At 39.7% G+C, this 14,518-nt stretch overlaps 2 protein-coding genes across 3 annotated transcripts in view; both read right to left on the reverse strand.

The window, feature by feature from the left end:
* Window positions 1-22: 22 nt before the first annotated feature.
* On the reverse strand, window positions 23-6,336 carry LOC103470265 (RILP-like protein 1). Of its 2 annotated transcripts, XM_008418575.3 has the most exons (8): window positions 5,747-6,324; window positions 4,853-5,003; window positions 3,191-3,312; window positions 2,834-3,109; window positions 1,781-1,966; window positions 1,372-1,514; window positions 1,186-1,284; window positions 23-983 (listed from the first exon to the last, which is right to left on the reverse strand). In XM_008418575.3, exons 1-8 carry the CDS (start codon window positions 6,020-6,022, stop codon window positions 890-892), a joined length of 1,347 nt encoding a protein of 448 aa, XP_008416797.2. In that variant the 5' UTR covers window positions 6,023-6,324; the 3' UTR covers window positions 23-889. The 2 variants fall into 2 exon arrangements, with proteins under 2 accessions (XP_008416797.2, XP_008416796.2); XM_008418574.3 differs by having other exon boundaries at window positions 1,372-1,966; window positions 5,747-6,336.
* Window positions 6,337-7,756: 1,420 nt separating this feature from the next.
* The window catches only part of hip1rb (huntingtin interacting protein 1 related b), a 46,298-nt gene continuing 39,536 nt past the window's right edge, over window positions 7,757-14,518 (reverse strand). The window contains exons 20-33 of the mRNA XM_008418571.3: window positions 14,247-14,394; window positions 14,024-14,110; window positions 13,824-13,931; window positions 13,534-13,670; window positions 12,078-12,188; window positions 11,923-11,981; window positions 11,778-11,808; window positions 11,578-11,640; window positions 11,353-11,453; window positions 11,144-11,249; window positions 9,510-9,633; window positions 9,368-9,429; window positions 8,897-9,136; window positions 7,757-8,815 (exon numbers count right to left, since the gene is read on the reverse strand). Coding sequence (XP_008416793.1) covers window positions 8,807-8,815; window positions 8,897-9,136; window positions 9,368-9,429; window positions 9,510-9,633; window positions 11,144-11,249; window positions 11,353-11,453; window positions 11,578-11,640; window positions 11,778-11,808; window positions 11,923-11,981; window positions 12,078-12,188; window positions 13,534-13,670; window positions 13,824-13,931; window positions 14,024-14,110; window positions 14,247-14,394 — 1,386 coding nt within the window. The 3' untranslated portion in view covers window positions 7,757-8,806. The remainder of the gene's footprint in view (window positions 8,816-8,896; window positions 9,137-9,367; window positions 9,430-9,509; window positions 9,634-11,143; window positions 11,250-11,352; window positions 11,454-11,577; window positions 11,641-11,777; window positions 11,809-11,922; window positions 11,982-12,077; window positions 12,189-13,533; window positions 13,671-13,823; window positions 13,932-14,023; window positions 14,111-14,246; window positions 14,395-14,518) is intronic.

The following is a 14,518-nucleotide window of genomic DNA, read 5'->3' on the forward strand; positions in this document are numbered from 1 at the left end:
TTATATTCAATAGACACGCACATGCAAAAATAAACTTTTATTACTTTAACCACAAGTAACACAATTTTACATGTACTCCTCATCAGACACAGGATGCTATCCACAGAAAATTTGTTGCATAATCATTAATAGTAAAGTATTAAGGGTGTGGCTTTTCTGAGAAAAAACACTTTTCACATAGATTAATATACACATTTCGACTTTGAAAACATAAATCTCCCTTAATGTCCAATTAACATGTTAAGGCACAGTTTGTTGCATAATTCAGATGATGCTGCAAAGCTAAAAAAAAAAAAAAAACCTATTCATTAATTCTCATTATTTTCAAAGAACTCCTCAGTTGTCCTGTATTTGGACTATTTGGATTCACTTAAAGCTCTTGCCATTCTGAGCATAAGTAAAACATATAAAAACAGACCCGTTAATTCACACTGATGTAAATAAAATGAATAGGCAGGGGTTGGTTGTCAACATCAAGGCATCCAGAGATTTTAAAAACTCATGGTTTCAAATGTAGGAACATTTTTTGTCATTCCTCATTTCTGAATCAAATCCCTCAATAATATGTCATAAAAGTGCTTCAGTTTTCTCCAGCTGTAAGGAACATAAAAAATGTAATGCTTTCCTTTCGCACCCGTTACTGCGCACTGCAAATCAGCTGGCTATATTGCTTAAACAACAGTAGTAAAACTTGTTACTTTTTTGTTTAAAATAAAAGCAACCACAATATCTTTGGCATTTCTGATTGTGCTTGATTATTACTATAATACAACAAGATTCTCTAATCGGCCCATGTCTAGTATGAACACAACAGAGGGTTAGTTTTGAATAATTTCTGCTGTTAAATCAGTTCTTTGTGTCGAGATGAACATTTCCTTTAAATGACAAGTCATACAAAGGAAACAAGTCTTCTTATTGGCAACAACGTGGGGTCGTCTGTGATTAGACCGGCAGCCACCATTGGCATTATGGCAGTGAAGATCCTGTCCAGATAGAAAACGGACAACAGGTTGAGGAAAACACAAAAACACATTGAAAGAGTTTCAGTGAGTTTTTATGGCTGTGTTAGTATTTATTGCAAATTCCTTTGTTGATATTAAAAGCAAAAATGGGCATTCAAAAACCTTGGATCAGGTGGTGGAAGAAAAAGAAAAAAAAGAAAGAAGTACTGATCTCTTTACTTACAGCCGTCTTATTCCTGATTCAGGCTGATCAGCTGAAGTTAGCTGTGATGGGGTATTTGTGGCAGAGTCACTAGGACTGATGTCGTCTTCCAAGTCCTCACTGAAGCAAAATAGAGGTTTCATTACCTTTCAGTGCCAATGTCTTTTTAACAGAAGCCAGAGTGAGAGAATTCAAATCAAATCCTACCTCTTGTAATACGCCAACTCTTCCTGGAGCATGAACACCTGGGCTTTGAGTTCGTTCTTCTCCTGCAGGACATCCTGCAGCTCCTGCAGGGTGAAACGAGGTTTGTCTGCCTCATCCTCAGACTCTGCAGGAGCTGACTGCGTCTGCAGTAAAAACACACATTCAGCAGTTCTCTTGCATCAACAGCAGTAACAAAGCTGGTGGCTGAGTGGGCCTCTGGGCAGCCAAGCAGGGAAAATGATAACCTGGTTGTCACGGTGATGGTAAATGATTTGCTGTGCTCAAAAGAAGGCCTATGTTGCTGAAAGCTAGTGGTGGAAAAGGCCATTTGAGACAGCTGATTAGCAATAAATGGGATGTAGAAATCATTTCTATCAACAGCGTGCAGTTTATTGAAACAAGCTCCTACCAGAACATGTGCTGCAGCGTTTTCTTCTCTAGTAAGGTCTCCCTTATTGTTTCTGTTTGCTGTTGTTGACAGAAGTGAGAGGCTCTTGTCACACTCGAGGCACTTTGCCATGAAGCCAGGATCTCCTCCACACTCCACCCACACAGAACGCGGTTTGACAGAGTCAGAAAGATTGGTTTCCGCAGCCTGGATTCGGGACAAAGAACAGCCATTTACAGAGCTTGGCAAAACACAGTGGATGTTTTCACATTTGGTCTGATTTCAACCACAAACATTCTCGAATTGTCATCGTATTTTATGTGACAAAGGAGCAGAGTGGGAGGAAGATGATGCATGATTTTAAATAAAAACTGACCTGCGTAGAGCCACCTGATGCTGCAAATTGCATCTCTCGTGGTGTTTTACTTCAGCCAGTCTTGCTCATCAAGTGACTGAAATTTTTGTTCATTCTTCTTTGTGCAAAAGCTCAAGCTGAATGTGGAGTGTGACGTCTGAACTGCAGTTTTCAAAAGTTGCTGTAGATTCTCAACTGCATTTAGATCTAGACTTTGACTGGGCCACTCAGCACACATTCAGCTTTGATCCGTTTTCATTTCCCTGCTGAAGAGATGCTTCTCCACGGTATAACGCTGCCACCACCATGTTTCACTGTTGGGACATGTCCAGGGTAATGTGCTGTACAAGTTTTCCTCCACATGGTAGGGAGAATATTTTGAACTAATCCTGCCTTAAACTTTTTTCCAACTTTCTCCCCGACCTGTCTGCTTGTGTTTCTTGGCCCTCATGATGAAGTTTGTTCACTAATGTCCTCTAACAAACCTCCAAGGTCTTCACAGAATGGCTGGATTTATACTAAAATTGAAATTGGACCCTATTTTCTAGTAAGGTGGCTCAACAAGAATTTATTTTAGTGTACCAGGGTAATCTGGGATTACATATAAACATGCCACACTTGTCATATTTTGATTAGGAAATGATTTAGTCCTCCCTCTTTACAGCTGCTACGTGTCATTTTATCTTAGTGTATCACAAGCAGCCCGACACACTTCTTACCGTCATTGGTGCTGCAGACAGTGAAGAGTTCCCAGATCTTGTTCCCAGAGGGCATTCTATCTCTACAAGTTCTCGTTCTAGTTCCTTCTCCTGGAGCTCCTTTGTCAGTCTCCTGACCTCCAGCTGCAGCGCTGCGTACTCCTGCTGCTGTGCCTGGGCAGAGGCCTCCAGCTCAGCTCTCTGCTGGATCAGCGTCTTGCCCTGAGCCTCCATCAGTCCGGTCCTGTGAAGAAGGTCCTGGTTGATCCTGATGAGCCGATGCTGCTGCAGCTGGAGCTGTTTTTGAGAGAGTTAAAGCCACTTTAGTTCATGTCGAAGGTGGCGTCGACATGTTTTGATTAAAGATCAAATCCTCACCGCTTCAACATCTTCGTTTCTTAGCGTTAGCTCGTGGTCTTTCGCACGGATTTCGTCTCTCTGTTTATCTGCCAAGTCTTTTAGCTTCTGTATCACTTGGTTTTCCTTCTCAGACGTTTGAGCTAATAATGAAAACATCGTCAGTGATATGAGAGCCACAATAATTAATTCCCAAAGAAAAATCTCTTGTTTTTTACAATTGTGTTATCAGACAGACATAATGTAATGTTCAAGTAGAAACAAACCTCCAAACGCTTATTTTCATGCAGTAAACATTATAAGATGCTAAGATGCTTATTTCCATTTTGTAATATCCGATCTATTTAAGGCCTGCTTAGATTTTCTCGTACAATGATATCATTTCATACACCATTAAGAAAACTAATGCATCAGCGGGTACAGTAATCTAGTCATGCAGAACTAATTTATTGAAGTGCACAAATCCATTAGTGAGTGTGTGAGTTTGTGTGAGGGCTGCAGCTCAAACTGTAAGTACAGCTGCACGCACCAAGAGTCTCACACAAGAGATATATTTTGGTCTGCTTCAAAAATAGTCTCCTTTCCAAGCTCCCGACTGACCTACTTTGAGGTCAACTTACAAACGTGTATTTTTATGTAGCTTTATGAAGACGTTTTAAAAGTCTTTTTCTAACTTTTTGCTTATTCGCAAATTTTCAGTTTACTTTTTTAACCTTACCGCAACACTAAATTGTGGCAGTGTTGTGACAGAAAAGAGGACAAATTGAGGGCAAAAAAAAGGCCGAGTCATGAAAAAACTACCTTAAACACATGAACTGTGTGTAAAAATCTTGTTTTTAAGATAAAGTAAATAAAAATGTCCCATAGATGCATCAGATTTTCGTTGTACACCAAGGCTTAGCTAAATTTTTTTCCCCCTCTTGGTGTTAAATCCTATTTTCCGTCAGTCAAGCTGCGCAATCTTTGGTATTTTTCATAGATTCAACAAAAAAAATAATTCAGATGATGCTTTGCAGTATCTGAATGCATCAGAATGCATCAGCATCATCTGAATTATGCAACAAACTGTGCCTTAACATGTTACTTGGACATTAAGGGAGATTTACGTTTTCAAAGTCGAAATGTGTATATTAATCTATGTGAAAAGTGTTTTTTCTCAGTGTTTAGGGTGGAGAAGCAATTATCTGTTCTTGAAATTCCTGACTGGATCTTTTCACCCTGACAAATGAAGAAGGCAATAAAAGTGGTAAACATTTAATCACGTGATTTATCACTTGATACTGACAGTTCTGGGTGTCACGAAGAACAGATGATCAGGACGAGCTTCCTAGTTTTCCTTCAAATCAACGACCTCCCTTTACGCTTTGATCGTCTCCAAGTGAGCTGTCCTTGGAGCCATTTTTCCCCCCTTCCAGCTTAGGAACTGTATGTTTGCAGTACAGTTCCTAAGCGTCCAGTTTAACAGGTTCTATGCCGAGTTGGATTTAAAGTGTAGATGCGACACCGGTCCATCCTTTGAGCTTAATAGGTTTTTATGCCTGAGTGATTCACAGTAGGAAAGAATCAATATAGAATTTGAGCTGATATCTCATATTATTTTTGTATTTGCATGAACATAATGAACTGCTTTTTCTCTGCGGTGATTACAAAATGGCTAACAATCAATCAGAAAGATGCACCCACCTTGGTGTTTCTGTAGGTCCTCCTCCGTGACGGGGGACTCTTTCAGCGAGAGGCTCACCAACAGCCTCTTGTTCTCTGCCTGAAGCTGAGTAATCTGAGACAGCAGGTCCTGGACTTCTCCCCTCCATACATCTTCCACCTGCTCCAATTCCTGAGCCACAGAAGATATGACAGCTGAGTGAATCTGGTTAGCATGGTTTTGGTTTGCTGCCTTTCTTCAGAGCAGGGTCTGAATCCAAGTCAACAGTGAAACAAACGTCTCACCTTTGTTTAAATGAAAATGTGAACATTTATCGAAAAGCAGATTATTTGTGTACAGGTTTCATCATGAGGTGGGAATGCTTTTCTTCACCAGAGGCAAAAGTGCCCGTCAGAGTTACTGTGAATATGAATAAAGATAAATACAGGCCATTGAGGTTCCAAACCTCTATCCAGTCAAAGTCCAAAATTAAATTTACGTTCAAAAACTGCTCTTTGTTAAATCTAACAGAGCAATAGCTACTTGCAATAATTATTAACAAAGATCAGCCTCCAGATGTTCAAGCTGGACATGCCTGAAAAATCACTTACACCATTAATGAGAGCAAGAATGAGTTGATTCCTGGGGGCTGAATGTTAATAGATGTCGAGCTTATCAGGTTTTCATTTTGTAAAAAAGAAAAAAAAAATCAACAAAAAAAACCCCATTAAATTATATTGTTTCATTTTCACTTCACAATTATAAGTTATTTTAATTATTTAAAAATAACTTATGTAATTAAAATGGAGATATAGAGATCTAGGTTGCTCTATAACCTAAAATCTCAATGGAGTCCATTGGAGTTTGAGGTTGTGGCGGGACAACGTGCGCAGAGCGAGCAGCCCGTCAAGTCGATGCGGATTCTCTGCACTGACCTTCTGGTGCTTCTTCTCCTGCTCGTATCTGTCGCTCCGCTCCCGCTGCAGCCTGTCCAGCTCCCTGCGCAGCTCCTCTGCCTCCTGACCAGCTGCTCCGCGGCTCACAAGTGCCTCCAGAAACTCCAGAACCCGCACCACTCGGGGAACCACCCCAACCAGGCACTCGCACCCGAACTTGTCTATGACCCGCTCAAACTCCTGGCCGAGCAACGCCGCGATGTCGTACACGTCCATGACGGTGAGCTCCGCCGCGGGTCTGTCTAGCGCTGACATAACGTGGGTCTCTGTCGGTCCCTGGTTCTTTAATTACACCCTCGAAATCCAGCATATCTCTGCTAACCTCAAAGCTTTCAACAGGCTCACATTAAGAGTGGAAATAATGAGTTTACGGAAGCACGTTGAAGCGTGTTTGAACGCCGGGGAAACCTGTTGGAGTTTGTTGACAGTTTAAACCTGACCAACGTCTGCGGTGCTGCTCTACCACTGATGCCGCTTTCGGGTCAAACCGAAAACTCGGAAATTGAAGATTCCACTTATCAAAGTGCAGTGGTACAAACTTAACCCCCTTCTCAATTCAAAATAAGTCAATGAATAAATTGAATTAGCATATATTTTATGACTCTTCTTATTTAATCAAGCTAAACGGTGAAGTTCTGTTTGTACAAGTAATTTAATTTAAAAAACCATCCACTTCACATGGGAACAGTGGATTAATATTACTATAAGCAATATAATAAAACATCAACCTACAATATATTAATGGTAATAGCAGTGTGCGCTTTCTCGACCACAAGCGCTGTGTAATTTATAGAAGTTGTCGTTTTTACAACCGCTTTTGAAGACACCATTCCTCCAAGTTACAAAGAAAGCACTACTGCGCATGTCAAGACGTGGATATGCAACCTTCAATGCCCATCGATCACATGCAGATGATTTCGCTTGCAGTACCCAAAAACTTACCATTTATTTTAAAAAATCATCCAGTCAGTCAAATATACCAATTAAAGGATCTGTTTATAGCAGATTAAAAACAAAATAAAGAAATAAAAAACATAGATTCAAAAGAAACAAAAACAAATATTTGATATTTCATGGAAGTCCAACAAATACCTCCAGACACAAAAGTTTACTTCAGTAACCCAACTCACCAAGTGAAATACATTTAGGTTAATTCCACATGGCTATTTTCAAGCCATTTCTGTTATAATTTTCTACGAACAGCTAATGAAAACACAATAAAGATTAGATCAGACCAATAAAAAAACCTTTTAATACAGAAACAGACTCGATTAAAACAGATGCTTGCTTATCCTTTCTTATTTTTGTTACTTTTAATTTGACGAAGCCTCAACAAAGCATATTTGAATTTAGAGAAAGCAGTTAACACATATTTAAAAAGACTGGACAGTCAGCTTCTTTGGTATTATTCAAAAGGTTGGACTATTTTTCAGCGGTCTATCCTCCTTTTAGGGAAAATTTGGTATTTCATTCAGTAACTGAAAATAAGTGTTCATATTGATTTTTGAAAGCATATCCATCCATCCATCCATTTTCTTGCACCCTTGTCCCTCAGTGGGGTCAGGAGAGGTGCTGGTGCCCATCTCCAGCTAACGTTCCGGGCGAGAGGCGGGGTCACCCTGGACAGGTCGCCAGTCTGTCGCAGGGCAACACAGAGACACACAGGACGCACACACACACTCACACCTAGGGGCAATTTGGAGAGGCCAATTAACCTGACGGTCATGTTTTTGGACTGTGGGAGGAAACCGGAGTACCTGGAGAAAACCCACACATGCACAGGGAGAACATGCAAACTCCATGCAGAAAGATCGGGGCTGGGAATCGAACCCAGAGCCTTCTTGCTGCAAGGCAACAGCTCTACCAACTGCGCCACTGTGCAACTCTTTTGAAAGCATATTTCTGCTAAAATTATTTACTAAATTATACCCCCAAAAGCTTCCCAAGTTTGTAAAAGGTACTTTATTAATGAAGCAACACAAGACCAAATTAAATCAAACATTTATTGTTTGAGTGACATTTACACTTCTTACAAGGAAAAAAAAAAACACACCAGTATCTTTACTAAAATATATATATATATATATATATTAATAGATCTGAGTAAAAAGACATTCTTAAAGAGGAGAGGATACATTTTAAGACCCTGCAGGAAACACTCAGAGACGCCTTAAAGTTGCTCAACTAACCCTAAATTTACATATTCAGCCTGCAAGAAGCGTTTGATAATTAAGAACATCTACAGCTGATACATAGTGTGCAAGCTTTAGGTCCATCTATGCTTTAACAGTATCTCTGTTCTCCTCTTGTAAAGGGACATTCGTGAGATAAATGTAGTGTAAGTAGCAGTCTCTTGTACAGACTGCAAATCTTTACAGGCAACATTTAATGCATCTATGAAGTATTATTCAAGGCCTCTGATACAATCTTGTTCAGTTCGGGGGGGGGGGGGGAACTGCAAATTTGCACATAAAGGCAAAGCTAGAGGTATAGCATACTTCTGCGGCGACATAAACACACACCAAGTCATTCCCCAGTCATCTTTCACCACTATCACAACATAAATAATACAGAGTATAGCAAAAAAAAGAGAGAAAGATGTGATCTAAAAGTGTGCAATAAGGCTGCCATGAACTTGATTAAATTCAACTGTTCATCTACAGGATATGTGGCCGATTTGTGTTCTAGATGAAAGTTTACATTCCACAAAAAAAAAGGGAGCAGTAGTTTTAATTTTTAAGTTGTTAGTAATACAGAATTAAAAGAAAATGCCTAAAATAAAATGTTCTTAATATCAAACATGGAAAATATAAATGAAAAACAGGGCATTCCCTACAGGCATTAAGAGTAAAAAACAAGAAAACAGGCAGGAGGGCCATTTTGGCAAACAAGGAATGAAAGGTAGAATAAAAATAAAGGAAAACGTTGAGAAGAAGGTTGACACTGGATTGTCAGTATAACTGAAAATTCACAAAAAAGGCCAAATATTTCTTCTCTAAATCCGGTTATCCTGCCGTGAAGCTTTGCCACCCTCTGCATTTACTTGAACTGCAACATGAAAAAGAAGAAACGTTTAATTTCAAGTCATGTTCTATTTTCTTATTTTTGACATATTTTAGTTGTTATCACCCCTGGTTTCGATGGTATGTTGGGTTTTTGAGAGAACGTGGGTTTCCTCCCAAGGGGAGGCTTGCTGGGCTTGGGGGACATGTTGAGAGGACGGGGCTGCTGGACAGGTGACGGCGTGTCGCCATTTCGCTCAGAAACCTGCTCCATAGGAACGCCGGCTAAGTCGTAGTGTTTCTTCCTGAGCTCACCCAGACGCAAACGCTCGTTCTCCAGCTGAGTTTCCAGTTCCAGCACTTTCACCTAAAGGATCGAGACACACATGCTGTTGTTCGTAACTGATGTTCGACGCATTCGGTTTTTCTCCAAAATTAAATCTGTATCTCAGCTTTTCTTGTCTAATTTTATCAACACATTGTGTTGGTTCATGGCTGAAATTTGCCATTGAAGTATTCAGTCAGACTTTTCAATCGATTAAGGTCACCTTCAATACAGTGTGTGGAACAGCGGGTCATGATTAGCAACACTGCTTACCTGCGACTCCATTTCTTCTTTTTTCAACTTGATAAGAGACATCCCAGAGAAGTCCATGGGATCTGCTCGATTGAAGCATATTAAGGGTTAGAAATCAACCAATACGTTTGCTGGTCTTCTACGCAAGTAAATGTGCACCCACCTTTGTCTTCCAGGTTTTCCTGGCCCGTCTTTGTTGAGGCCACGACTTTAGCAGCCATCTCATTGACGTGACGAGAGGCCTGCTGGAGAACGCCCAGCCTCTTGCTGCTGCGGTCGGCCTTGACCTGAGAGGAAACGAGGAGATCAGCGTGAACAGAGCAGGTTTAGAGAAATCTTTTGGGTTCATGTTTGATTATCTGGAAACCGACCAAGTTGTAAGACTTTTTTTTTTCCATGAACTCTAACTTAGAAAGGCAGCTTGATGGGTTGAAAGCAGAGAATCCAGTCTTACGTTAAAACATTTTGTAGACTTCTCTCTCACCAGAGCCCCGATTAGATACGAGTTCATTACCCAAATTATTTTTATCAGTTCATTTGATCAGATTGTCTGATCAAATGATCGGCCCTCAGCTAAGAATAAACATGAGTTTCCCTTTTCAGAACAAGTCCTGCACAATGAGAGAGCTGGCAGGAGGATTAGTTTTTACACTTAGAACTTTGAATTTGACAATAATCTGTCAAAAGTTAATCTGATTTCTATTTTTAAAGAAGTTTGTTTTTAAATTCCAGATGTTGTTGAAAAAAAGTCAGATCAGATTCAAATTTTGAAAACCAAAAGTTTTTTTTGCCATACTAACATTTAGCAAATTTCAAATCAGATTTCTATAAATGAAGTAAAAAAAATAAAAAATAATAAAAAAAGGTAAATAAATGACCATTGTTAAATAAATGGTTATTTGTTTAACAATAACAATTAGCTGTAGCCACATATTTTTTTTCTGCCTGAGCAAATTGATGGAGAAAATTAACTGTAAATGAACTTAAACAGTTTGACAATGTCCATGAAATAACATTTGGTTGCTACATTACTGCAGTGGAGTTAAACAGTCATGAGTGAAACTTACTGGAGAAATGTGACTGAAACAGCCACATTGTCCTCTCATATAAAGCATTCTTGTAACCCGGTTGTTCAGAGGATTTGGAATAAAGTAAAATTCTAGTCAAAACTTGAGCAGAAACTACAGGGTCAATCTGAATGTTGTCATTATTCCTGGATATTTTTGGGTTTTGAATTACGGTTCTGGTCACAATTTGTTGCTCACCACTGTTGTAAATTACAGGAAGACGAGACTCACTCCAAAGATCTGATAGGTCTGCCTGATACTGCTCTCCAACAACATTTCTCCAGACTTCCTCCTCCTCATTTAATAAATCATCATATAAACCTCCAGTATAAATTTGAGTTCATAAAGTGAAGACATTTTTGCTAGGCTGGAACTTATTAATGCTGACAGCCAAGTTCAGCAAATGTAACACTAATTGAAACTTTGAGCTACGTTCTCAGCTACCTTTTGCTCTCCTTTTTCTTTCCTCTTTTAAATATTTACCCATGTCATGGGAATAAATCTATAATTTGTGAGCTACAAGTCTGGACATAACTGAGAAGAAAAAGCTGTAAAATTGCCTTTTAATGGACAAGACAGAAGACTAAAGTGACATATTTTCCAAACCTTACTACCCATTTATAGATTTTTAAAAGTTATGAAGATTATATTACATTGGCTTTATATGGCAATGTTGGTGTGGAGTAGTAGCCTCCTGAACATGATGTTTTCTAAAACGTTAGATGATTACCTTTGAGGCAGCGACCAGCTGTGCTGTACTCGCAGCAATCTCATGCGAGCAGACTATCAGCTCCTCATATTTACCAGTGTGCAACACCACCTTGTCAGCAGAATCTCTACAATTAGAAAAAACATGAACATTACATCACCCCTTCAGCCTATTTTCTGCTCACACAATTCAAAATAGGCAACAAGACAAGACGGTAAACAGGAACTCACACCAACTCCGTGGCTCCCCATCCCACGGCCTTGGCAGCAGAGATGAGTCCCTCGGTCCAGCGAGAGTTTCTGGCGTAGAATTCCCTTATGCTTGCTCCACCCTTATAGAAAAACGCATCAATACATTTAGAAGAGGTTTCTGAATGAAACACCACAACTTTAATCTTAATCGGCTGCGAATAAGCCGTCTACTTTGAGTTGGAAATTTAGAAAACAGTGACTCACCCTCCCACCCTCAACGATCTCCTTCTGCAAGTCTGTGGACGATACGACCAGCATGCGGATGGCCTGAAAGAGGACAAGTGTGAAACTGAGTAAGAAACACTCAACATATGTTCACACGAATCATGAACAAGAACACACACTAAGCTTGTTGGTCTATACAACTTTGAACATTGTTGAAAAGAATAAAAAAAAACCTTCACCTTCATCAGATCAGTGCAGTTGTTGAGGATTCTGGGAAAAGAAGTGGGATTTAACAAAAATGTACACAAGATTTTAAAAAATCATTAGAAACCAACGTCTGAGTGATGCAATTTAATTTAGATATGTAAAAAAAAAAGAACAAACCTTTCATTGACCTCCAGTTTTACCCCTGATGTGTCTTTCCGTGCCTGATTCATCACTTCCTAAATTGAAATCACACAGGACAATTATTATCTGCAGTCAAGGCACAATTTAAAATAAAACGTTTGATCAGTGCGCTACAGTACGTCACTGCTTACATCAATCCTGCGTACAGCCTCCTCAATAGCTGCTGATGTTGCTGCCATTTCCTTATCCACCAGATCTCCTAGCTCTTCCTGACGGATGTCCATTCCTTTCGGCCGCAGCTCCTAAATAGAAAATGTAGTCAAAACTATTTCAGTCTGGGTTTAGGTGGAAAAAGAAACAAAAAATAAAAGCAAGTTGCAAGAAAAACAAATGGAAAAAAGCAAAGCAGAAGTGTTAATCTCAAGCTGCATCTCTCAGCGCTCATTCAGAGTTTCTCCGGGAGACACGCAGTGCCAAACACATGTTGGCTCCACCAGGTTAAGCAGAGCGAAAGATATTAATTTAATATTTTACTGTAGCAGCATTATCTCTCTGACATAATTGTTTAGCAGAATGCTTTCGGCAAAAGAAGGTTGAACTAGTACGAGTGGAAGAGGTGCCAATAATTGTGCCATTGGGGATGATGTTCAAAACTAAAGTTTTCTGAGAAGTGTAACGTTGTGCTACTGCCGTCCCCAAACAAATACCTAAACAACATCTTTCAGAGATTATACTGCTGATGAAAATATAAATGTGAAAGACACAGTTTGTCCCCTGGGCTGTTTTTTTTTTTTTTTACAAGACTGCAGTAGAGAAATCATATCATCACAATTCATTTTCAACAGTAAAAATCACAATTTTAATTTAAAAAAACAGCAGCATTTAGCCTAAATAACCATTTGATCACAGCAATATGTATTTAATTTGTGCCAAAAGCAATAGAAACTGAACACTTAAAGTTCATTTAGACTGTTTAGCCAGACTAAACAACAAACCACCACTTCTCTAAAGTGTACTCTTGCTAAAAAAATTTTTTGAAATTGATTTGCAAAACTAAAGAAAGAGAAGGATACTCAAACAGTTCCATCTGGAGAAGAGCATCGATCCCCAATAGCATAAAATCTACCTGACAGGCAGATCATCAACATGTTCACATCCTTCATTATGAACACAGTTATGCTGCTGAAGCTGATTTAACCACAGAAGACCACAGAACCGCTGTAACAATGAATAAAATACACACTGGTCCAGTTACTAGGAATAGTGACGTCTCAAGGCCATTGGTTACCAGATTTGTTTTGTATGGTGTCAAGAGTGAGGGGGGTAAATATATACACATGCCACACCTTTCAGATCTTTATTTGGAAGAAAATAATTTTTGTCCCCTATCACATAAAATCCCAATAAAAACACATGGAAGTTTATGTTTATAACTTTAAAAGAGCAATGTTTGAGCCAATGAAAAGTTACACATAATAGCAGAACATTTTTTATTTTCAGTAAATTAGCTCCATTGGTCATAATTAGCAAAACAATCTACAACTGTATTATTCAAAGAACCATCATCTTAAAAATGTCTTGCAACACAGCGAGGACAAAAAGTGTGATGCACAACATCTCTGCAGAAATCCTACAGTTTCCCCTCACCTGACCCATGTGCAGGATCTTCTGCACAATCAGTCGAACAGAAGCTGGATCGGCACTTTGCAAGGTGTTCTTGGATTTCAGCTCCTTTAGGTACTGCAGACTCTGAGTGGCACAGCCTCTGCAGTTCTCCGTCAGACCTGCAGGACATCAGAGTGCAAAGACGCTCTGTCAGCAACATTTCTGCAAGGCTTGTTGTCCAAGAATAAACTCGCTTTAAAATTAATGGTTCTGCAGACATATGCATGTAAGGAGAAAGTGTGAAATGTGTCCAGCAGTTCAGTGTTTCTTACGATCTGCTTGGTCAGTGGGTGCCATGTGTGCCGTAGCGCTGCCGTTGACGATCGTGTCCGCGGCCAAGTGGGAGAATTGGGTCAGAGACCTCAGCAGCCCGCCGGCGTCTGGTTACGAGAGAATAAAGTAGGGGAGCAGATGGTTACATCAGATAACCTTTTGAACTCACCACACTGCGTCATGAGGAGAAGGAACTCACCCTCCATGTTGTGCAGATAATCTCCATGTCCCTTTTTCATTTTGTCGATTGAGCTCAACGTGGCCTCCGCTCGATTTATGAGGTAATCTGTGTGTAGGAGAAACAAAACCTAAATCAAAAATCTTTATACACGCAGTGCTGTATGTCAACATCAAGTTTGTACTTATAATGACGGATTTATCTGCTCTTAATTTTAGGTATGTGGATTCTGCAGCAGTCGGACCTGGAGAGCTGGTGCAGCGTATGTGCAGAGGATCATCCAGCTTGGCAACAGCATCTTGGATGATGTTCTCAGCTTCTGATATGGTGCCTTGAAGCAGAGCAAACTGCTCCTCCGAAAGCTTCTTCTTCATCTGTTCCTCCACACTGGTCTACAAATAAGCACACAAGAAGAGCACAAATGTAAAAACAATGATTAACGCATACAGTATGCAAGCGTCAGTGCAAGTCATCCAACCCAACAGCAATTCATCAGTGTTTTTAAAGAGCTTAAAA

The sequence above is a fragment of the Poecilia reticulata genome, chromosome 9 (assembly GCF_904066995.2).
Source record: "Poecilia reticulata chromosome 9, P_reticulata-male-v2, whole genome shotgun sequence".
NCBI classification, from domain to species: domain Eukaryota; kingdom Metazoa; phylum Chordata; class Actinopteri; order Cyprinodontiformes; family Poeciliidae; genus Poecilia; species Poecilia reticulata.

Excerpts from the sequence above, each read along its gene's own strand:
- LOC103470265 (XM_008418574.3), bottom strand. The coding sequence starts at position 6,022 with ATGTCAGCGCTAGACAGACCCGCGGCGGAGCTCACCGTCATGGACGTG. Across the intron at positions 5,004-5,746 it reads AGGAGAAGAAGCACCAGAAG|GAATTGGAGCAGGTGGAAGA; the intron begins GTCAGTGCAGAG and ends TCTGTGGCTCAG. Across the intron at positions 1,285-1,371 it reads GAGTTGGCGTATTACAAGAG|TGAGGACTTGGAAGACGACA; the intron begins GTAGGATTTGAT and ends ATTTTGCTTCAG.